The sequence below is a fragment of the Sylvia atricapilla genome, chromosome 6 (assembly GCF_009819655.1).
Source record: "Sylvia atricapilla isolate bSylAtr1 chromosome 6, bSylAtr1.pri, whole genome shotgun sequence".
Classification (NCBI taxonomy): Eukaryota; Metazoa; Chordata; class Aves; order Passeriformes; family Sylviidae; genus Sylvia; species Sylvia atricapilla.
The window spans coordinates 13708578-13733060 of NC_089145.1; the positions used below are offsets into that span (position 1 = coordinate 13708578).

A 24483-nucleotide genomic window follows, 5' to 3' on the forward strand; every position below is an offset into this window, starting at 1 on the left:
GCTACAGGCAAACACAAAAGGAATTTTTAAGCATGGCAAAGCTAAACTAATCTCTTATTGAACAGGACCAGTAAGAAACTAGTTCAATATGATTTTTTACAGTTTGCCTGTTTGGGTAATCCAGCTATACAGCTGACAATCTCTGACTGACTGTAGGATGTCACTACTATGCTCCATCCCTGGAAGTGTTCAAGGCCAGGTTGGATGGGGCTTTTGAGCAACCTGGTCTAGGGTAAGACACCACAGCCCATGGACAGGGGCTTGGAATTAGATGATCTGTAAGATCTCTTCCAGTCCAAAAAAATTCCACAATTCTATAAAAAATGGTGAAATTCATGAAATTCCTGAAGGAATAAAATAATGTTTGTCAAGGGTTTGCATGACAGTCATTTCTTTGCAAATGCACATGTAGTGTTTGCTCCTTAGAACTGATTTTGACTTGCCAATCTGCAATGAAACACAACCAGTTAACTGGAACTGGATTTGGAGAGGCTGATAAGAGGACAGCGTTAGTTATGATAGATCCTGAAAAGAGTGAAGAGCCAAAAAGAGCACTGAGGAGATCAAATGACTGAGATATTTTCACAGCAAGAGTGACTTGAACTTAGGTGCAGGGTGGGACAAGGACAGCAAAGAGAGTATAAGGGAATATTGCCCTCTCTGTTGACCTGGTCGTCACAAGAGTTCTCAAGAAAAGGATGGCACCACCAGGTGCAAAGCCCAGATGTGTTGGTGAGCATGTTCTTTTGCCTTCAAGAGCTCCAGAGGCCCTGGCATTTAGTTGTGTTTTGGGAATACAGCCAGCTGCTTAACTAGACAAATCACTACTTAAAGTAGCATAAAGAACAAAACTAAGCAGTGTAGTGTAGCTAAGGTCAGGTAATTGCTTTGCATGTGAAAGTACTACAAATGTCATTGCTTGGAAATTGTGAATTTATTTAAGCAGCACATGTGGGCTGCCCTTAATCTTGAGACAGAACTTGGATCCTTGGACAATCTAAGTGAGCCTTTCAGTACCAGGCTATGAAATCAGCCAACCATTCTCAGCCAGTGTAAGGAGACACTTTGCAGCAGCATTCAAATTCCCCATTGCTGCTCACCATGTTTGTCTGCAGCACCATCCTCGTAGATGGCAGACACAACTATCTTTCCAATTGGAGAATCAATTCCTCCCTCAACTGCAAGGTCCAGTGATCCTTCCTGTGAAAAAAACAGTTGTAGTTCAGAAAAGTCTGTTAATTTTTGCCATTAACAGGAGCTTGATCTCTTCTTCTTCCCAGTAAGTGATGATGTACATCAAATCCTTACATGAACCTTTTAAACATCAGTCAACCAACACAGTATTTACCTTTTTTATTCGTAAAAGCCGTACGTCTTTTCCCATAATCTGGTCTGGGGTAAACTGTGAAAAGATATAATGATTAATCATTTCCACTTTGGAAACACAAAAAAATTAGGCTGATCTACGTAGTTTCTGGGGGAAAAGGGATCTTTCCCTCCTCTAAAATAGAGTAAGAGGAAGATCAGAACCCCGTATCACCTTTTCCTGTAAGAACGCTCCTGTTCAACATGACTAGAAACAAAATACACAAGACCCAAAAAAGCAACAAGCAAGAATCTTACCTACTCCTAGCCCTCAAAAATCAAGGATTTGCCTTTTCTTCCAGAGTATTTCATATTAAACAGTGAGGCATATTTAAATTCTCTCCTTACCATTGAATATGGATCAAAATCTTCCACATACTTCTGGAAACCCTAAGAATAAAATGATATTTAATTGCAAAAACTGCAACTCATTCACACACTTAACACAAAAATTCCATCTTATTTATTAGTGAGAGAACATGTGATTCTGTAAGCTATGAAAGAAGACAGTAACTGGAGAAAAGCCCAGAGAGACAGCACAGAGTCCATCCAGACAGTCAGAAGACATTTCAAAACCTCATGACAGATCAATAATTTGAGTTGCTCCAAAATATCATGGAGCATTTCTGAGGAAGAGTTTACCACCTGTTCAGCTCCACAGTTCCTCTCTACACCTCACAGAACAGAAACAAATCTTAAAAGCACCACACCACAGGCAGATATGTTCTGCCACACTATTTGGAGCAACATTTCTTGGGATTATCAACATGTTGGATGGTAACAGGTGGAAATGACAGGCTCCAATTCACCTGTCAGCAACATCACTCCACAATGTCTGGGTTTTAGGATTCTTTTTCAGCTCCCTTCTCTCCTTCTTGGAGTTTCAGGGAGTTGGCTCCATACCACAAGCAAGTGCAGGGGAACAATTTGTTGGACAATTTGCAGGACAACAATATGATTTTTAACTTCATATGGTTCTGCGGAGGACTTAAAAGTTTTGTCAGAGAATGTCTGAAATGCAGAAGATGATACTGCAGTTAGGCACAGCAAGATTTGAGAAGACTCACAAAATGTGATGCTTAACCCTTGTCAGACCAAGACTGCAGAGAAAAGCAGGAACTACCTCTTCTGCAAAAATGGGCATTCCCACACCAGCAGTCAGGAGTCAGCGGGGTTTGAGTGGCAGTTTCTTGAGGAGGATTAGTAGCTACTGGGTGAGACTGTATGGTCAGTGCTGGGAACTTATGAAAGCTCTGCACACTAAAGCAAGGACGTCAGAACTTCAGAAAATCTTTACTGAGGCACCTAGCTCCCACTCTCGTGGCCTCAAGCTTCAGTCACATCCAGTGATAGGGGAACACAGAACCACACAACCCTTTGCAGACACAGCAGGCAAGCAAATACCTTACACAGATCAGTGGTTCAGTGCATGATCAAGCTTGATATATTCATTATTGCCTTCTTTTCTACTGGATCCATTTGACAACAAAGACTATTCCATGGTCAGACTCAGCTGAGCCTTTTTCCACTTGTAAACCAAACACACAGCTTGAGTTTCCTGTGGTATATTTAAGGGCTGGCTGTTAAATGGCAAAGTTGCAGCAGAAAATACTAATGCCTCCTCTGTTACAGTCTTTATCATCTTTCAGTTGCCCAATTCTGATGTGACTATGAACCCTCCGGGGTCTGATCTCACCCATAAGAGCACTGCCATACATTAAGTTTGTTACACCGCGTTACATTTGTTAATTGGATAAATGGGAATTTCATCACAGACATCAGCAAGAGTAGAATTTCTTCCTGGGGGAAAAACTTCAATTATTCATTAATTTAAAAAGTGTATTAATATTATGGACCATTCAACTAAAACTGTAAGAGAAACATTTTACAATGAAAGCTACCTAAACAATTAATACTTTGAATAACTGAATTAGTAGTGCCTTTTGGAATCATGGCTGAAGTAGATATCTATGGGTTTGGAGCAAGCAATTTAGAGAAAAGAACTCTAATCTCAGCCAAGTCACTAAGTCATTATGTAATCTAAAGAAAGTCAGTGAACTTTTTGTCCCAGGTTGTCCTCATGGAAAACAGATGTTGCCCTTGAAGGAAGTTTTCCTGGGAAAATAATCTTTAAACAGGAAAAAACCCAAAAAACTCCACAAAAACAAACACACAAAATAAAAAGTCACCAAAAAACCAATCCGCAAGCAAAAGTCATAGAAACATAGAATATCCTGAGTTGGATGAAACTGCCAAGGATGATCAAATGCAACTCCTGGCCCTGCACAGAGTGAACCATGCAGGTGAGGGCACTGTCTAAACACTCCTTGAGCTCTGTCAGGCTGGTGCCTCTGGGAGCCTCTTCTAGTGCCCAACCACCCTGTGGGTGAAAAACTATTTCCTAATATTCACCTAAACTGTTGTCCCCTTGGATTCGCTATGTACCAGAGATATGATCTGGATCCAATAATGTACAAGTATTATTAAGACAGCAAGAAGACATGCACTGAACTGTAATAAATCTTCCCTGATATGCACACCACAAATTCAGAGGTCAGAGAGTGCACTCCATATCCAAGCAGGGACCAATGAACCAAGGAACACCAAGGAACACCAAGCACAGTCCTAAGCCAACCTTCCCACCACTCAGGACGTTTCAGGTGAAAGAGTTAAGACCATTCAAATCCCTTCTTGACTTACAAAAAGCATTCAGAGGATGAACATAAGTTGAAAATGGAACACTGAAATATCCGACTGCACTGAAACAACTCTCTGTCTGACTTCCAGGTGAAAGCTGAAGTTACTATTTAGAGAAAAAACAACCTCCAAAACACAAGCACTTATACTAATGATACTGCTTCCTTGGTTTCTAACAACAATAGTCAAGAGCAATTGAGACTTGAAATAACAACAACAATTCACAAACAAATAAACAAGACCCAAGCAACAACAACAAATAATTGAAAGATAAACTCATGACCAGAAATAACAAAACTTTCAAAAAAACACCTCTTTTTAGAACACAATTGTTATATATTCAGAACTGGCATTTGCTGACAAATAAATAATCTCAAAGCTGGATCTTTTTCACTCAGTTTTCCCTTCTAGATACAGAACTGACTAAAAGAAGAAAAAATATTTTTAATCTCAATGTTTTAATGCTCAAAAGCTCACACTGTGAGCTCACTGCTGTGTGCCAACTTTTCATATAACGTAAATGCATCTAACTTAGCTTGCACTAACAAAGGGGTTTTGTACAGCAACTGGCACATTTTACAGCAGTGGAGAAGTTCAGCATAAAATTCACTTCTTCAAGGAACCATCTATTGAACCAACAGCCAGTCAAAGTCAAAGAGATGAAAACTTCATCATTATGACAGAGGAAAGCAACAAAAGTAAAAATGCAGCCGGAAAATCCCACACAATACAGGAAGGCTGAACGAACAAGGCTTTCCACCACCAGTTCCTCTGGTTTCCTACCAGTAGCCATGTTATGATGACAGCTCTATTTGTTAAACTGATAAAATATTTTATTACTGAAAGCATTGCAGCTGGAGACTAAAAGAAACAAGGAAATCTTGGGAATATCATCATCAGTTCAGTTATCAGCGTTGAACTGTCTAAAAGGTTGCACTTAACCATATAAGTAGTTGAAGATGGTTCAACCGGAAAGATTTATTCTCCTTCTTCTTCTGCCTAGACTAGCAGGAGCCACAGGCACACACTTAAAGCTTACAAAGACTAGCAGCTCTCATGCACTAGGCCTGTCTTGCATCTCCTGTTTTAGAAACTGAGCAACAGAATTGGAAAGGAAAGTATTAGATCTATGATCAGTCAAACAAGAAGTACCACACAAAACACGGAAAATGTTATTTTACTTGTTTTTTGTTAGATTTAAATGATGAATTGTAAACCACCATCCTTTTAAACATCTCTTGTGGCTGCAAAAGAAAGAAAATTGCCAAACCAGGTATTAACTTTTTGCTGTAAATAAGTATCACCTACTGATAAATTATCTTACTGCTTATTTTGCTCTCCTAGCGACTGAATCACACTTGCACTGGTTAGTGCTTGTTCCATGTATCATTTTAAAATGAGAGAACACACACAGTGAAATAGTACTAAATGCAAAGTGGAAAGAATTCTACATAAACTACATAAATAATGCACATTTCCATACCACAAGATTTCTTAAAAATATTTTCCATGGCTGCTTTTACAAGTCATTTCAACAAAAGAGGGCTTGGGCCTCTCATCCATGACATATGAGAAAAAAATTGAGAAAAATCCCCAACCCTAAACCCAGAAAATAGTAGACAATAATTTATAAAATACTGAGAAGTCATGATAAATGTATGTTTATGCATTTAAGATTTGCTTTCCTACCAAGCATTTCCTATTATTAAATGAATTTTATTTTATTGTGTTTGGCTTCAAGGTCTTAAATTCCATATTCATTCTGTTTTTCTGTCACTTTCATTATTCTAACAAAATGATATGCTGTAGTTTGTAATCACTTAAAATACAGAATATCTTATTAGTCTAAAAAAATTTTCAAAAATGAAATAGGCTAATCTCTATATTATTATACAAAACACTACTGACGCTTCCCCAGCCTCCACTCAAAACCTTGCAGCAAGACTCAAAACATTGAAGCATTTGAGTCTTCTGGAACAAGAAAAACTTTCTACAGACCAAACACTGGAATTTACCTTTTCAAACTCAATTTGCTTTAAAACAAATTACCAACTATTACTATCAGTTTCACTAACGTTTCTCTCAGTGTCCTATAGTCCTACCATTACTTGGAAAAATATATTCCAGAGTTAATGAAATGTGGTTTGTGTTTAATTAATACAAACTATGAGTTTTTGTCTTGGAGGACATACGGGCAAGTTTGGAATGATTTTCCACAAATCTCTTTAGAACCTCAAAATAAAAAAAAAAATAAAAAATTAACACAGATTGTTTGGTATGGCTATAACCAATACTAACTGAAATTTCCAGTCCCATCTTGTCACATGGTATCTAAGCACCTGTCTTGACTTCAGTCCTGCAGAATCAGACTTCAAATCTTGCAAATTAGAGGAAAGCTTAAATATTTTTTTTTTCCCTTCAGAAATTATTTATCCAGCTGCAAAAGAATAAGGAAATTTTGTAGAAGCAAGTGCAGCAGAGCCTTGTAACTCACACAACAGGATGCTTTTGATAAATGGGAAAGCAGAGACTAATGTTCCCAGTGGTTTTGCATCTATGAAAATCTCAGCACTAAATTGTAACAGTTCCCTCCTGTTCTCTGAGCTAAAATTTAATTGGCTTTGCCATGAGTGTATTGCAGTTCACTCTAGTACAGCTCACACTGATTTTGACTCAAAGCAGCCCTCAGCGTTCAAGGCCATGCTTAAGGTTTAAATGTCTACCATGATTTCTGTATTTTTAAGTGAAAACAATTTCATTTTCATCAACTGTTAAAAAAACTGGTAATTCTGACCGGAATTTAATTAACAAGATTACTGAAGACACAACAGAGACTATCTGGCCCAACTACCTTCCAGGTAACAGAAGAATTTTACCCATTCTTGCATGCCTGTTTTATTCTTAAGTGCACACTTTTTCATCTTCTTTACAAGTCAATTGCTTGAATATAGGCCAACTGGATTAGTTGCTTGAACCAAATAAATCCATCAACCTCAGTTTCTTGAGCTTGGTACCCAAGACAGTTAAATTCAGCTAAAAACAAGGCAGAAAAAGTGGTGTGCATTATGTCAAATTAAGACATAAAAGCTGGAGTTCCATAAGGTGTGTGAAATCTAGGAAGAGGAGAAACCAGGCAGCAAATGGTATGCTGTCTTTGGTGGTACTGTCCTCCACTAAGAAAAGAGGAACTGGTCCTTTATCTGAACAATTAACTTAAACACACATGCGCAAAACGACACATAGCAACCAACCAAACCCCCCTCTCCTCTTGCTTGAAATCTCATTTCAATTCTTATACACTTCTGGAGACAGGCAGCTACTGTCTGTTTTGTCATACATTGGCCTTTTTTTAACTAACAGGATTCATCTCCCTCTTAGTATCCATGCAGGCTTTACTTTACATACCACTTGTGACTTCCTTGCAGGAAGGATGAATAAATAACCTTTATTGCAGTAAGTCATCAATGGAACTAAGAGGTACAAGCTCTACTAAATGGATTTAAAGACAGATCTTTCTCAAAGTCCTACCAGAATATTGCTCCTATGGAAATTTTGATCTTCCAACTAATATAAGGCAGTTTGGGAAGGAAGATGATTGAATCTGAAAGATTTTAGCAGACTTGTGATTCGGAAAATGTGCATGCATGCATAACAAATCATAAGACATTTCCCATGGAGGTGGATCTTGTTGCCAGCTCCTTGTACTAATTGTAAGTAGTCAGTTAAAAAAAAAAAAAAAAAAAAAAAGGTGCCTTCTAAAATTTGTACGATGACTGTTTGATCAGTGAAACAGCCACTGGTATTATCCATTTTGCAGTTTGCATATACACAGTTCTTCAAAAGCTATATGATATTAACTGAAGATTATGATTTTGCTCATTCCTCCCCTAAGGGATTTCATATTGCTTAGAGCTGTTAAATTACTGAAGACAATCAAAACAAGAGCTCCAACTGAAGAAAACTAGAGGGATCTGAATTTATTTTTAGCTCATGTGCCTGCCTTCTCTTAAGCAACTTATTAAAACTGCTTCCAATTACCATTCAATTAATTTATAATGTAGAAGCTTCAAGATGACTCTGGTTGTGGGAAAAGCGGTTACTAAGTATCACTTAAATTTGTTCTAAGTCTAACTGGGGAAAATAAAGGAACAAGAGTATCTAAATTATTAAAGCAAAAAACGACAAAGAAATCCATCATGTTTTAATAAAACACAGCTAGGAATATTGTGCATGTAATTCACTGCCAGAAATAGCTTTTAATTAAATAAATGCAACACAAATTTGATGGTTTTTTCTGTCTTTTACTGTCTTACAAATGCAGATACATGTGTCCACACACATGCATGCAACACAGAACTCCTACACTAACAGCTTAAGTCATGACAACCCTCAAGAATAAATACTACTAATTAACCCACGAGCTATTTTAGGTGAATTTCAAGGACTGTCAGCTGGGAGTTGTCACCTGTCTGAAAAATATTTCTTCTTTTTTTGCTCAGTAATCCCTGGCTCACCTTCTGTCATAAAATACAATTCCCAAGGATGGAATTGCTACATGGTTGGCCCTAAAACATTTAGTCTCTGACTTTCCTCTTGCATTTGAAACAGAAATAGAAAAGAAATAAGAAAAAGAAGCTGATTGTGAGTGAACTTTGCAGTAACATTGCATGACCAGTATATTGGAGTCTGATATAACAACACATTTTTTCCCCATGGAAATTACAAGATACATTTAAATTGTATATATATGACAAATTATATAATATGGCATGTATCTTCAAGTATTTTCATGACTGTTTACAAAGGAAAATAGCAGTTGAGTTAATTTTTATTATTTCATTTCTGATGAATTCAGAATTTTTAAAAATAAAACCTAGCATGTGAATAAATGAGAAACAAAATGTACAAATTCTAGGGCTTTATGCTGCTCTAGAATTATGCACCCCTGCAGAAAAATTGTCACTAAAAATGACTTTTCCACCATGGAAAAAAAAAACAGAAAAATACTGTTTTGTACTTACATTAGTGACTGCTTGAAAATATACAGGAATTTTAGTTAGCAGGAAATGGGAAAAAGATTGATTCTTTGAGGACACTTCAAAGAACAATGTGAAAACCAAACCCCCACAATACTGCAGCACTCAGTAAAAGGATATTAAAAGGCTTACCAGGGCCTCTGATTTGATTGTTGGCCTGACCACGAAGTTGGGGTCAGGATGCAGCATAACTGGCTTTGACACTATTGGTACCCCTGGAGGACGCTGGGTAGGTGGACTTGGAGCAAGTTGCTATGGAGTTAATTTAAGAAAATCACAGTTCACAACCTAATTTGTGCAAATCCATCATTTCACCCCAATTCTTCAATTCAAATTGTTTATAATAAAGAATTTAATGACACTAATACAAAAAAGAGCTGACAGAATTATTTTGACTAAGGCTTACAAAGTCAACAAACCAAAACACCATTTCTCTTATATCCAAGTAGTAGCTTTTCACCTAAATTCTGGCTTCACCAGTGAGATTATGGGAAAAATCTCAGCCCTGCTTTTGGCTTTTTTCTCATAAAGGCAACAAACTGAATGAGAAGTTAGAGGAAAAAAACCCCAAAACTGCTCAAGTCGAGTGTAAGAACACAGTGGACCCAAAATAACATTTTAACTAATCCATGGCTGAATAGATCTTTTAAGACAAAATTCAGCAGGGCTGCAGCAAACAGCTTTCCATAAAGAATTTCAAGTCAAATTATCTTGATTTAAGAGTGAGGGTTTGCTAGGTTAATTCCCTACCTCTGACTCCACAAAGTAGATACCCAGAGGCCTCTGAGACCTCATCATTCAGCATGTCCTAGTCCAATCCTACACTTCTCACTCAGCCAAACTCCCAATGACATCAAGCACGTTTCATTCAAGAAAAGAGTTCAAAACTGAGCCCTGTGGGTTCAGTTTCTGACTTAACCCCAGCAACTCTTGGGACACTTTCCTCAATGTTTCTCATAGGAAATGTGATGTATTCCAGAGATTGCTCTTATGGTACAAGCTGTAACCTCTGAAATTATTTATCTGCTTCCAGCAAATGGATTAAGCCATTTTTTGGATTTGGTTTTTTGTTTGGTTTTTTGTGCTTGTGTGTTTTTTTTCCCTGTGGGTTTTCTTCCCCTTCCCCAATCATTTCCTTTCATAAATAATTTTTAAGTTTTAATCAGATATTTAAAATGCCCTGTGGATATCCCACAACAAATGTTTTTCCATACTGCAAAATATATTGTATAATTAAGCATTCTGAACTTAGAAGAATCAGAATCAAGAGATTCACAGATACCAACTTGTTAAGCTGCACTGGAAGTGGATGATTTCTCCTGGAGTTGCACAATTTAGCAACAGATTTTTCTAGAGTGCAGAATGGACATCTGATTATTCTGACTCAAAATCAGAGCAAAGAGATATCAAACTACTGGTGGTACTGAGATGAAACCTGTGTCTTAGCACCCATTATATTTAAAAGGTAGTTTGAACCTAGCAATTTTTGCCTTGATGGAAGAACAAAGCACATGCACTGTGACATACAGACATTCACAATATGCAAATATGGACTTGAAACTTGCTAAACTGTTGAAATACAAAATCCTTGGACCATTAGGAGTCACTTCCACCACTTGTGCCTTCAGCACAGCAATGTATCCACACAGATCATTCCATGTGCTGGATTTTAAATAAATTAGCCCTGAAGAGTGAAACCCTGGACAATACCCCGCCATTAGCACTACATGGGAAGTTCATGAAACTACAGCCATGATAAACAGTACGTGACATACCAGTGGGTTGCTTGTCACAGGGGACGCTTTGCCAACGTGGGAGGTGTTTCTTACAACCTAAACAGCAACACACTTAGTACTGCGTTCACATGAAGTGTAAAGCTAATATTAATTTTTTCAGAAACAGACAATTTATACCAGATATTTTAATAGTTAGCTCTCAAGAATGTCTTTGACAGGATTTTTAATCCTTTTTTCAGTTTTTGTTCGAGCTGAACTGGAAATTAAATGATCTGGGTTAAAATAAAAAATGGAGCAATGTAGAGAAGATTTACTCGCTTGAGTAATATTAGAAAAATGAACTTACGGGACAACTACAGTTGTCTTATTTTTTGGCTTTAGCAGGCATAAACACAAGATTTTTAATCCACAGTCACACAAATGCACTGCTTTTGCTGATCTGGGGGGTTAAAAACTGACTTTGTAAAAGGTAGCAAGAATAAATTGTCAAGCTTTGTATTTTTCTTCCATTTCTGAAACGACATCAGAAATACTGAATTATCTATTTATAAACAAAGCAGCTTTGGCTCAATTAATTTTACTAAGAGCCTAGTTATTTCCTCATATACACTAATTATACTCAGTGAAAACTGACATTAATTCTAAAGGCTAGGTTATTTGTTGTTACCTAGCATATTTTTCTTAATTATTAATTTATTTTCTCTAACATAGCTAGCAGTGACAAACTGCCAGAAACAGATATTAGAATATATTGATTTGGGGTCAGATCAGTATGGCAGTTCCTATACTACTCCTGTCTGAATATTCTCTGTTGTCTTTAGAAGAGTCTATTTCTCCTCTCAACACAAGTATTTTTTACACTTGTGTCATTTCATGTCATTTTTATTTTGTAAATAACTTGGGAAACCTGCTATCCGGAAGAACATATTCTATTTCCATTTCAGTAGATCTAGCACATTCTTGGCACTTCAAATGCATGAACCACAGAGATCAAGCACTATCAGAGGTCCCCATAAGTTTACATGAGATTCATGGGTCACATCACGGCATTTATTCACAGAGAGAGACTCTATCTTTTTTTTTTTTTGGTTTTTTTTTTTTTTTTTTTTTTTTTTTTTTTTTTTTTTTTTTTGCATATCCTTCCCCACCCAAGGAGAATCATGCAAATACAAAGACTATTTAGTAAACATGCAAAACTCCCAAAACCCAACAGTGCAGTCAGTCAATCCATGCAGAAAACTGTGTAGGAAGGAAGTGATCATATGGGATCCTCTTCTGCTGCTTGAAACAAGTAAGCATCTTTTGCCAAAGGAACAAGTACATGATTCTCACTACAGGGCTTAGCAAAGGGAATCATGATGAATCAGCTGCCATTTCTTTCCTAAAGTGAGATTTAGCACAAGATTTCTTTCATTTGATCCTCTCTTGGACTCAGATTGCAATAAGGAGAAAGTCAATGTTTTCTCAAAGTGCAAGAAGTCAAACCAGGTTACCAGCTCTTGCTTTTTTATTTTACACTGTTCTGACCTTTTAAAAGTTTGACCTTCTGACTTTGTCAATTTTCTTTGTCCACTCTTCTCACCTAACAAAGTAATTTGATGACACATTTAAAACACTTCTGCAAGTCATTTTCACTACATGGATACTTTTCTAAAATTTAACAATCAATTAAATCTGCTGCCTGTGATTGCTTTTGTCTTTAATCATTCAAGTCCAAATCATCTTTTTTTTTAAACTGATACATTCTGCCTAGGACATCTGCAGGTAATAGGACTACAATGTATGCAGGCAGGAGAGCAACTCCTCCTGACTTATGCTAAAAATTGTTAAAAGGAAACTATCTCTGGACTGCAATTACTACAGAAAAAATGAAGAAACCACCTCATTCCCCCTTTTAACATTGCAAGGGGCAAAAGGGTAGATCCAGTGGGTAAAGAGGGTGATGGATCAGGGCAGGGAGGCACGCAGGGGAATGGTAAAGGCGCATGCATCCAAACAGATCCCGAGGTCACCTGGGAAGCTGGTGTTACCAAGAGGGCAGGACCTCGTGGAGCATTTGAGGCAGGAGGTGGATGAGCTGGTGGTGCTGGGGTACCACTGGGGGGTGGCGGCGGCGGCGGCGGCGGCGGCGCACGCTGTTTGGGTTTGTCAACTTCATCAAGGTTTATGTCATCGAGATCCGTGGTGTGCAGCTGCAGGCCCCCGGCAAAGCGCCGCATGGAGGTGGTAGAGGGAGAGGCAGAAGGACGTCCACTCGCCGGCTACGTGTGACAGAACAGAAACCTCTGCCTCAACACTGCTGCCTGCAACAGCTCTGAAGAATGGCCAGCCCTAGAACACCGCTCAGCCTCACTGCTACTCCACAGGAAGATCTCTGCTTCTCTCACACTGTACACAAACATTTCCTCTGAAAGTCTTTCTAAAAGCGCTCCTTGGGATTCTAGTTGAAATACAAGACAAATGGGAGTGGTGTGACAGCAGCTCTTGGGGTAAGGGGGTTGACAAAAGAAACCCCAGAAAACCTCAAGCGTATGAAGTTTTCAGAAGGCAAAATCACAGGACAAACCACAGTAACACTTTTGCCTCTCTGGCTCTTATGAGGAGAAAGCAAGAATTACTCCTCATAGAGGTGATTATTTGAAGGAAAATAAGCAAAGACAGGCTCTGAGATTCTATGTCATTAAAAAAGGGAAAGTGGTTACTAACCACACATTAGCACAAGAAAGAAAACTAAGCTTAAGCAGCTATCAAAACAAAAAGTTTAGTGTGCTATGAAATTCAGAACCTCAAGGGGCTTGAGATGTTATAATTTATGTTAATCCACACCAGATCTATTAGGGTACTCAACAACTTTGGAGTTTGAACACAATAAGCAGCTCATCCAAAAAAAAAGGATGTGTGTGAGGATAAATATGCTGTTACAGTTGCTAACATTTATCAGTGATCAAACTGGAGTATTTGAGAAAATTCAGTCATTTTGCTATTTTGTAGACTCATCTGAGTAAACCTTACATAGATAAGGTGTCTGACAGACACATTCATCTTATTCCAATATGGCAACACTTCCCTAAGATGGGTAACACTTTGCACATTCTTCTCATCTAACATCCTCACGGCTTGGTGCTGAAAAATAGCTATTTCTTTGGCTGAAGTTGAAATCTCGAATGCGCTTGTTCCCAAGAAAGAGTCCAAACCTGTAGCACTTAAATATTTTTCAACTGCATTTACCCCTAAGGAGCACTCAGGTATTGTGTTCTTACATGTTTTAACTGCTTGGGTAGGTTTGTACAAAAATCGTAGTAGAGCAATTACATATAGTATAATGAAAAATGTATGGAGCAAACACAACACAGTGTGCTTGTCTTAAATCCAGGTAGAGCTCTGAAAGTATAACAGTGTTTGTAATCTGCAATGTTCCTTCTTACTTTACAAAAAGTGGGACAAAGTTCTAGCAGAACACAAGCTGCCAAGTTTGGTTAGTGAGAGAAAAACTCTCCATAATCATTCCACTAAAGACCTGCACTGAAAAACCACATGGATCTGAGCCTAGGGCCACAAGGAACAAAAGATCAGCTGCTTTTTTCAGAGCTGCTCCACGCTGACCTGAAGGAAAATCACGTGAGAGTGTTCCCCAAGGTCCCTTTTGTGGTTGCAGTTTCTCGGGGATCCCACGGGAGCTCAGCAGATTGCAGTGTTCCTCTTGGAAGTGGCTTTCCTTGGAAGACAGCCAGAGCAACAGGATGGTGGGAAAGCCTCACTCCACATCTAGAACCTTCAGGCTGTAAGGAACAATCGCTATCTGCAGCTCCCCTGATTAAAGGGGTCTACTTAAAGCACAAGTCCAAACCCTGCCCCTTGTGAGTTTCGTATCTTTTTGTAATTTACTTATCCTGTTCCTTTATTTCATGCAATACAAGGAAGCTTCCAAGAGCTCATCATCAATGATGTCCTTATATTCATGATACTAATAAATATAGCTGGGTCTGGCTTTTGTTACTGGTAGCATGTCCCACCTAGCCCAAATATTTCATGAGACAACAAAACTGTTAATTTAGTGGTGATAATATATTTTAAAAGGACAAAATACAACCAGTTCATTAAAATAATGTTTAAATCTTCATAAAATATAGGAAAAGCAAATTCTGTAGATTGTTAGTCATCAGTTATTGACTTTTCTCCCTTCCCTCTTAGAAAGAAGACTGAGGAGGAAAGAGATTTTTTTCACTGGCAAAACCTCTTGCTTTTAGGAGACAACTTCCAGTTATTTAGAGATCATGCAATATATGGAAAACTAGAATTTTACCTCAGGAGACTCATTCTCCACAGAGGAAATCTGTTCTAACCGTGTTTGACAAAGTCTTTCCACCCAGTGCTGCACCTTTTCTGATTCTTCCAGGTCTTCTCGTTCTGTCTCAGATACCTTGACCATAACATTGGTACATTAGAAAAGATTATAGGTATGGTCATAAAACAAATAGGCTTCAAAAGTATGAAATGCCACCTAAAATAGTTCAATAAACAATAATAATAATACTTTTGCAAAGGATTTCCTATTTTGCTGTTCTTAATTAAATTCACTGCTACTCATGGACACAACAGCAGAGCTATTCTCATTTATGCAAAAGTTGACTAGAAACAAGCAAATGCAGCAACAGAATTTTGCAGTGAAGTAGCTTTTAAAATTTCATTATCTTTGACATAATTAAACAAGTGTCCTGCTAAAATAATTCCACTAAAAATCTATCTAATTTTCTTTTCATATAGCTTTGTACTTGATAGATCACAACATACCTCTTGCACAAGACGATTTATTTTCAGTTGTTTTTCTTTCTCCAGCATTCCTTCTTTCTCTTTGGCAAGTTTTTGCTCAAACTCCATTTCCTTTTTATTCTTCTTCTGTTCACAAAAACTATCACTTTTTGACTTCTTTCGTTCTTTCCCTTTCTGGGAAGGTTTTTTAATAAAAATTTTTACATCAGCTAAAAACACCACAAACTTCAATCTTGGTACATGAGTGTCTGCCTTGAAAAATTAATTACAGTCTTTGCAAGTATGGGGATGGTTTTTAAAAGAAAATCCAAAGTCCATTTACTCAGCAATATGCAAGGAATCCAAACTTTTTGGAGGGTTTGTAGTCCCCAGCATAAGCTGGATGAGATCAGAGAATTCAACTTCTTTGTTCCTCTGCAAAGTTAGAACTTTAGGGCACATAGGCCCACTACAAAACTTGGAATATGCAAACCATTTTGGTTGGGTCTTGATTTGCCATCTCTCTTGTTTTGGCATATATATATATATACATATACATATATATACATACATACACATATATATATATAAAAAACTGATTGCTTTCAGGTGACAGATGCTCATGTATAGGTAGATGTGAATAGTCCACGCATCCAATGGCTTCATGCATATGGCCTAAAATCAGCATTGCATCCCCTAACAAAATTGAATTAAGGAATTATAATGGAAAGGTTTAGATCAGTACAGAAACTGTAGGAAGGAACAAGAAGGAACACTGCATCACAAAGACCATGTAGCTCCTACAAGCACTGGATAAAATCTACTCAGATGAGTTAACTAATACAGCACAAAGTGACTCTAAAAATTAGATGTAGGATACAAAGGAAAAAGCTACATGGTCTTTTGGAAGCCTCTGTTCCTGCTGTCTTTAAAACACACACTTTATTTCTACTTTAGTGATTTACATTTCTGCTACCCTTTCACATTTGTACAGGTAGGACTTAGTTCATATTGGAAAGGCCATGATCTTCTTTTATTTATGAAAAGTAAAACAGAGGAGCAGGCAGCCACTTATTGACAATTACTGCTCCTGCCAGAAAGGTTGTGCTTCAGGTTTGATTTTGCTCTTATCATCATCATCAGCTATTGACTTTCTGTGCTTTGAATTCCCAAAACCACCATGAACTACTTCACATTAAATAGCATTATTTGTCTTCCTTTCACCTTTTGCAGTTAATATTGATAACAAAGCCTTGGAAAACAAACATTCTCCCTGGAAGCTACAAAAGCCAATTCCCCAAGTCAAGCAGTTAACTGAAACTTTGTACTGATGAGTTCAGTGGGATGTGGTCTATTTCTTCATGATTATGTGGTGGTGGTGTTGTAGGGAGGGGAGCAGGGGGAAAAGGAACCCCAAAACCACTGGAGTTAAAGCTAAACTAAAAAACATCTAGCTTTTCACACTAATGTTTAAACCTAAACCTAATTCTATGGTGTATTTTATTCAGGGATAACTGGTTTTTATCTTAACAACAATTGCCAATATCATCCTCTAAAAAATTCGAAGATACATTTAGTACTGTCTGGCAGATATAACATCAGGCAGGTCAACTTGCTAGTTATCAACATTTGAATTACTGAATTCAGAGGCACACTAAGCAGTACACAAGCCAAAGTCTTCTAGAACATGAACATGTATCTGAATGTCTTAGCTGCACTCACAGCATTCAGATACAAAAAGATGATTCATCCTTTCCTACAATTTTCCCCATGGATTCTCTTTCCTTCCTATTATAAATATTTTTAGTACAGAATGAAATTTTGTCTTTACAAACAAAAAATTCATTAGCAATAGGGAGTAGGATGAAAATTCATCACTGCCAAAAGCAAAGGATTAAAAATAAATCTTTTCAATCTTCTAGTGCACACTGTGTGGTAAAGTTCAACAGGAATTGTGTAAGATCATTAGTATATCAAGAGGTATTTGGATGTTCTCTAAACTATAGCTGTCAGCAGCAACACAAATATTACTTTCCCTCTTTGTGTGAAGAGTTTCCATAACATGCATTTATAATTTTCTGATAAAAATTCTAACTGCCCTGGCTTTCACACAGGTTACAGATCCATGATGATTTACAGTTACTAGAAGTATAAAAAGGTATTGGAATGCACCATCTTCTCCTAATCTCTTTTAAGGGGAACAGGTATATTCTGGGCACACAGAAGGTCAAAGTAATAGTCCTGAACAGTGATATAAATGCTTCATTTGTCTGAAATAATCCTGACCTCCTCTGAAACCTTGAGTTCTTGTCAGATAAAAGCACAAAATCTTCATGGCTCTTTTACTACAGTTAATTACCAAAAAAAACACTACCAAAGCACACAACACAATAGCAAACCCCCTATAATATGGCTAATACACACTGCAAGAAATAATGAGAAGGAAGAAACAGCAAGTAAAAAAATATTATTTGAAACTCTCATAAATTGCAATACTTCAGCAGCATCTCTACAGACACAGAAGTATTCTACTAGCTTAAAGTTAATTTTTTTTTATTTGCACATACATGCATGCCTAAAAGCCTTTTGCCTTCAGCACTCCTCCTACAGGGAGATTTGCAAAGGTATAACTGTCTAATTTTTGCCTCTCTATTGTTTTTATGTATACATGATTCTGAGGCCTTTTGGAGAACATGAAGACATGCACTGCCCACCTGTAATGAGCACCTTCTGCAAAGTAGTTTTATACAATTCCCTCTGCAGATGGCAGAACTCAGAGCCTGAAGGACTCAAAAGGACAAAGTCCTAGACACATGCATCCCAAAAGCATCTTAATTTGTGCAGACTTTAAAAGAAGGAGCATTTGACTATGAAAACACTTACTAATAACAGGGAAGAAAAAAACCTGAGGAATTCCAATTCAAACACACACACACAGCAAGCAAATTCACATTGCAAACTTGGTACCTTACGGATTGTGGGAAATTTTCCATCATATCGATAAAACCATCCAAAAGCTACAAAAAGTAAAGGAAAAGTTGTACTTTCTTTTTTTTTCTTCTTCTTCTTTTTGAAGAAGAGCCAAGGATAGGCTTGTACTCAGACCAATCCATGCTGATATGTGTAGCTGATTAAAATTTATTTGAAGTCATAACACCAGAGGATTGATATTACATAACAAGTTCTTAGCTAAATTCTTGATAAACGGTTCTGGTACATTTAGTTGTAAGTTTCCCTTATTTTAATCTTACATATTTTATGTCAAATAAAGAAAATGCAACAAGGAATCTTCATACAGAACCACACAGCCATGTGCAGTGCTAAGATTTTATCATCCCATTCCTACTTTACAGTAGTTTTAGCATACCTTATGAAAATTAAACAGGTATTCAAACTGATTCAAGCTTGTGGCAGAACATGGCTTTTGAGGAGACATGAAAAGTTCCATTTCCCAGGACAAAATATTTCAAGCTACATTCATAAATACTACAGAATATATTGCTAAGTAAAAACATACAGAAGAATATATTACCATAACTTTATATATGAAACACTGCTAACACAGAGCACTCAATATAGTCCACATTTCTGCAGGGTTGTTAGATTTCATATCAAGGCGTCTTTAGATGCAATGACAGCAGCAGTGTCAAAACCTTTCATCATTTACTAAAGGACCACACATATTGCCCTAGGAAAACCAAATGGTCAGTTCAATGTCAAGACTGACTGTCAGGAGGAGATGAGACACAGAAAGAATCTGAATCAGCATAGGAAGTCAGGGCTGAGTGGCAAACCTGTTTCTCCTGCTTCATGTTCACTTCATCCATGTCATCTGTTTCAAGTTGGTCATGTGCAAATCCCTCTAAATCTTCTAGAGAAACAAAGGAGGAAAGGGGTGAGGGGACAGAAGTGACAGTAACTGGAGGTTCCCATGAAATGAAAAAGAGATCAGTAATGTGTGACTAGAAGTTTCTGTGAAATTAAAAAGAAGTAGTTAGTGATGGGAAGTTTTTTGAAAGAGTTGTTAAAAAAAATGGCCCTACTTAAATCCATCTCCAACCTCCTCCAGCCCTGAAGAGCTGTTAGAATCTACATGTGAATAATTGGTCTGCTATGTTGTGAAGAAAAGCCTGTAGCTTTTCTGGTAACAGAACCATCAGCAGACTTCCCCAAACCACACACGAAATAATAAAATAAAATAACATCGGGTTAGGAGCTGGCCCAGGCCTCCTATAAATTATGCACCAGGCACTTTCCACATTTTTCTTTGCACAATACAATTTTAGTACAATATCCACATGTAATTTGCAGCTTCCAATTTAGCTTCTTAACTGCCAGCTAAGCTCCAACTGTCTTAATTACCTTTGGACAAGTGAATCAAGACAGCCCAGCAGCATCCTGGGCTGCCTCAAAAGCAGCATGGGCAGCAGGACAAGTGAGAGAATTCTGCCCCTCTACTCTGCTTCCATGAGACCCTTTCTGGAGCGCTGCATCCAGCTCTCAGACTCCCAATGTAAGATGGATGTGGACCTGTTGGAATGGGTCCTGCAGAGGGCCATGAAGATGATCAGAGGACTGGGGCACCTCTGCAATGAGGAAAGGCTGAGGGAGTTAGGGCTGTTCAGCCTGGAGATAAGAAGGCTGTTGGGAGACCTTTCAGTACCTAAAAGGGGCTACCAAGAAACTGAAAAGGAACTTTAATTAAAGGGGCATATAGTGACAGGACAAGGGAGAAGGGCTTTAAACTAAAAGAGGATAGATTTAGATCAGGTGTTAGGAAGAAATTCTTTTCTGTGAGGCACTGTCCAGGGTAGGTGGTGGATGCCCCATCCCTGGCCTGTTCAAGGCCAGTTTTGGATGGGGCTCTGAGCAGCCTTGTCTAGTGGAAGGTGTCCCCACCCACGGCAGGGGGTTTGAACAAGGTGATCTTTAAGATCTCTTCCAACCCAAACTGTGAAAAGGTTGACAGATCAACACTGAACAGAAACAAAATGCAAAACAATGCACCAAACCCTCAAGCTATAGAGGTTGAGGCTTCAAACCATTTCTTAGTAAGCCATATTATTTTTATGTTTCCTCCTGCTGATTGTTAAAAAGTGTGACTATTTGAATGGATGTAGATTTTGCAAGATAGGCACCTGTTCAATAAGAGTTATTTAATTGATCTATCATATGCTTCCAGCCTTCTGAAAATAACCAATTCATAGCTAGTTTAACTTGGAGACAAACTGGTGGTATATTCCATCCAGCTCAGTGAGGTGTCTGAGAAGGAGGCAAGTTGACATCAATTACTTACTTTTGTGTTTGGAACGAGGGGCAGAGTGCACTTCTGCAGTTACAGTTTTTAGAGACTTGGGTGGTTCTTTAGGACCCCAGTCCTCTTCCCACTCCTTTTTAAATTTCTCTTCCTCTGCTGTTATCCTAGAGGAAACAAATGCAGTTAGACATTCTGAATACAAAACCAACAACATCAGTATATATTCATTACCATTATATATATAGAGCATATTTTTTCTCTTTAATATGAGGCATAATAAACCGCTTCGTCTTCATAACTTAATTCCTTTCATCAATCTGTTTCATTTACTAAGCTAGTAAGATAATTCGCAAAATGTAAGTAAGAATACCTTATAATGTAAGATACTTCCATTTAACATTTATACTTATAAGGCCTGTTATATAAACACCTGCACAGACACTAAGCCATGAGTGACACACTACAGTACTGACTATCACCTTAAATGAAGTAAAAAATATATCTCACTTAACAATTTTTCATTTCTAGGACAGGAATTACTCACTAGAAAAAACTGTCAGTTTTAACTGAAACATTGAGCGACACAACACCTACCTTACACTTAAATCAGATGTCACAATGGAAAATTATACCTAAAAAAACATGTATCTTCTCTTTACACCTTTAAATACATTTTGATGATTGCTTCCTAAACACATAGTTCTAGGTTGCCATAAAAAGTGACTCTTCCCAAAAAGAAATAAGAACTGTTGAAATGGAATCCATATTAAATTCCATATTGTAGGGAAAAAAGGGGGAAAAAAAAACAAGAAGAGAGGGGAATAGATGGGTACAGATTGATGGGAGTGACACAGAGAATGTCACATTTCAGGAGAAGAGAATGCAAAACAAATAAATTACCTGGTACGGCACCATGATCAGAGTAAAAAGATGCTTCAAACAAAAATTCAGCAAATACCAAGTATGTCACAGCAGAAGTGCTGAATAACCTAACAACATGTAGCTTCATATATGTTGCCTTAAATGATTCAAGATCTATTCTTGACTATAGCTGGCTTTGAACTGATAATGTGGTGCGAAAATTTACCAGGTCTTATATATGTATGATGCTATTTATATTTGGATTATCTTTTGCATCTCTAAATTAGCTAAAGTAAATTGAAAAAATATTCACATGGAGTCAAATACTCTTAAATCTGTAGCTGAGCTCACTATTTAAATTTAGAGACATTGTTAGGGAACAATGGACAGAATGTTTTTTCAATTAACTTTAGATTTAAAAAGTTGGTGTTACAATGTAACTTGCAGTACACAGAGTTAGGGACCTTTGCCATTTGGGCACGTTGGAAATTTTTTCAACTGTAAGATACCAAAAAAAGACACAGTGAGTTTATACAAGAAATTCTTGTAGAGAGAATTCTTAAAAGAAGGCAAGGCATGATCCTCACAAACAATTAATACAGAAAAATATTGTATTTTAGCCTGCCACAACTGCTCATTACATCTCAGCTTTAGATTTCATCTAGGTTCCTCTACTACCATTCTCCCTCTTCCTCACCCAGGAGATTGACACCGACTTAACAGTCTGGATTATGATATGGAAAAGCTTAAAAGTGCCTGAGCAGCACTTAAAAATTACACAAGGAAATAAAAAGCTATGCTAGACCTTACACTGAGCAGCCCCCAGGGCATGAAAGCTCTCCCTGGGTGAGAAAAGATGCTCTTAGTGCAGAACAACACGGCAGACATCCAGCATCCATTATAACAGACAGGCAATCTAGATCTGGAGAACAGAATCATCCTTCTGTGATGTGATGACCTGTGATGGCCTGCTTTTAGAGCAGCTTTTGGCTATTGCAGGAATTTCTATGGTAGGCCACAATAAAGAACAGGATGTTATCAATTCCCCAGGATGAGAAAAGAGAAATGCAGAAGAATTCATCCATGTGCTGCTGTAGAACCCATAGGAGGACTGCAGGAGATTCTTCTCTTGTGACAGCTGGGGAATATATTTCTTTTTGCACCTTACATATTCAGACATCTCTGCCCTTTTTCTAATGGAAAATTTTAGCTAATGCAGAAAAGGGACTTAAAATAATTAAATTAATTAGAACCCCCTTAATATGTCAAAGAGGCAAAGTTATAGATTTGAGGGTCAATCTAAGCCCTAAAAGGATGAATCAAAACAGACGTTTTTCTGCAACTTGCATTTTCATGCAATTTCACACCATCATTTAGAATTAAATTTAAGTACTGTGATAACAACCAGTTAATTTCAAACTTCCAAATGTAAAACAATGTTTAAGTTAAAAATATAGTACTGATCTGTTTCTTAGCAATACTTTTTTTTTTTTTCTCTTAGAATTAAATGTAGTGTTTCAGTGACAACAGAAGTAAACAAGTTCTGGGACACAGAACTTCCTCAATCTTAAGTTTCTCTAAATATTAATAATACTTTTAAAGTAAGTGCTCAGCTTCAATTTCACATTGGATTTATTATTGCCATAAGCCTCGTGTCTACAGGTGCTGATTTTCAGATCAGATTCCTATTCATTAACTGTGGTGTACTTACTCATATGTATCGAATCCTACATTGAGCTAAATAGAAATACTATACAATTTTATTTGAAAGCAACATGCAGAATGTTTTCAGCCAGATCTAATACACAAGGAACCTTTTCCAGGTGGCACGTTGCCTGTGTAAGGTTTTTACTCACTGCTCTATTTCTCTGCGATATCGCTCTTCTTCCTCTGCAGCCTTCTGGGAAATCTCCAGCTTTCTTCTACAACAAAAGGAATTAGGACAACATGATTAAAAATAGTATTTTCTGAGTAAGGACCTGAACAAAGTGTGTCAGTATACAGTTAGTGAAAGATACAGACAGTAAATACATTTCTCTTGGGGGAAAACGCTCTGTTTTAAAAGTCATCTTGAAGATACTAAAGATTCAGTATGGTTTCCTAGGAACCCTGAGGACATCCCTGACCATCTGGATAATAAGTGCATATCATCTACTTAATTTTTTAAGTCACCATCTCCTTCTGAGGCAAGACTATAGCGTGTTTTTGTATGAGTATAACATTTCTGTCTTGCTAAAAATAAAGCATAAGTGAATAGCATTAGAAAACTAACAAATATCACTCTGAATCATAAAGGTATGACAGTAAGGAAGCAGAGGGACCCTTCTACTCAAGATGCCTTTGAATTATATCAGCTTTGAAGGCCTAGAACTTCAAGAGCATCACAGGACAAACATTTTATGAACAGAGACTCTCCAAAAGCAAAATAAGTTAATCTAAGTTGAGAATCTTCTGTGAGAAGCCCCACAGAAATAATTATGTGCTCCTGTCTTCCATGCCCTTTCCAAATCCAAGCTAAATTTCTCAGACAGTCCCATATAGAGTTCTCACAATCTCTCTTTCTCTTGCTGCTCTTTGATGATTTTGTTGGTCTCCAGTGCAAGCCGCTTCTGATGCATCAACTCCTGGCGTTCCTGCTCACGGAGACGTGCTTCTCTTTGCCTTTCTTCCTCAGTCATGAACAGCTCCTTTCCCTGCAATCAAAACCACCACCCCAATCAGTTGTGGAATTATCTTATGATTGCAATTCTTCTAGGAAATAATTCAAACCAAATTACACAGT

The 24483-nt window shown here is 37.6% G+C and overlaps 1 protein-coding gene across 2 annotated transcripts in view; it reads right to left on the reverse strand.

The window, feature by feature from the left end:
• USH1C (USH1 protein network component harmonin) overlaps window positions 1–24483 on the reverse strand; it is a 46270-nt gene that overhangs the window by 3510 nt on the left and 18277 nt on the right. For both annotated transcript variants that reach the window (XM_066320838.1, XM_066320839.1), the window contains exons 12-18: window positions 24252–24394; window positions 23558–23623; window positions 20880–21004; window positions 19378–19454; window positions 1714–1755; window positions 1349–1402; window positions 1101–1200 (exon numbers count right to left, since the gene is read on the reverse strand). In XM_066320838.1, coding sequence (XP_066176935.1) covers window positions 1101–1200; window positions 1349–1402; window positions 1714–1755; window positions 19378–19454; window positions 20880–21004; window positions 23558–23623; window positions 24252–24394 — 607 coding nt within the window. The remainder of the gene's footprint in view (window positions 1–1100; window positions 1201–1348; window positions 1403–1713; window positions 1756–19377; window positions 19455–20879; window positions 21005–23557; window positions 23624–24251; window positions 24395–24483) is intronic.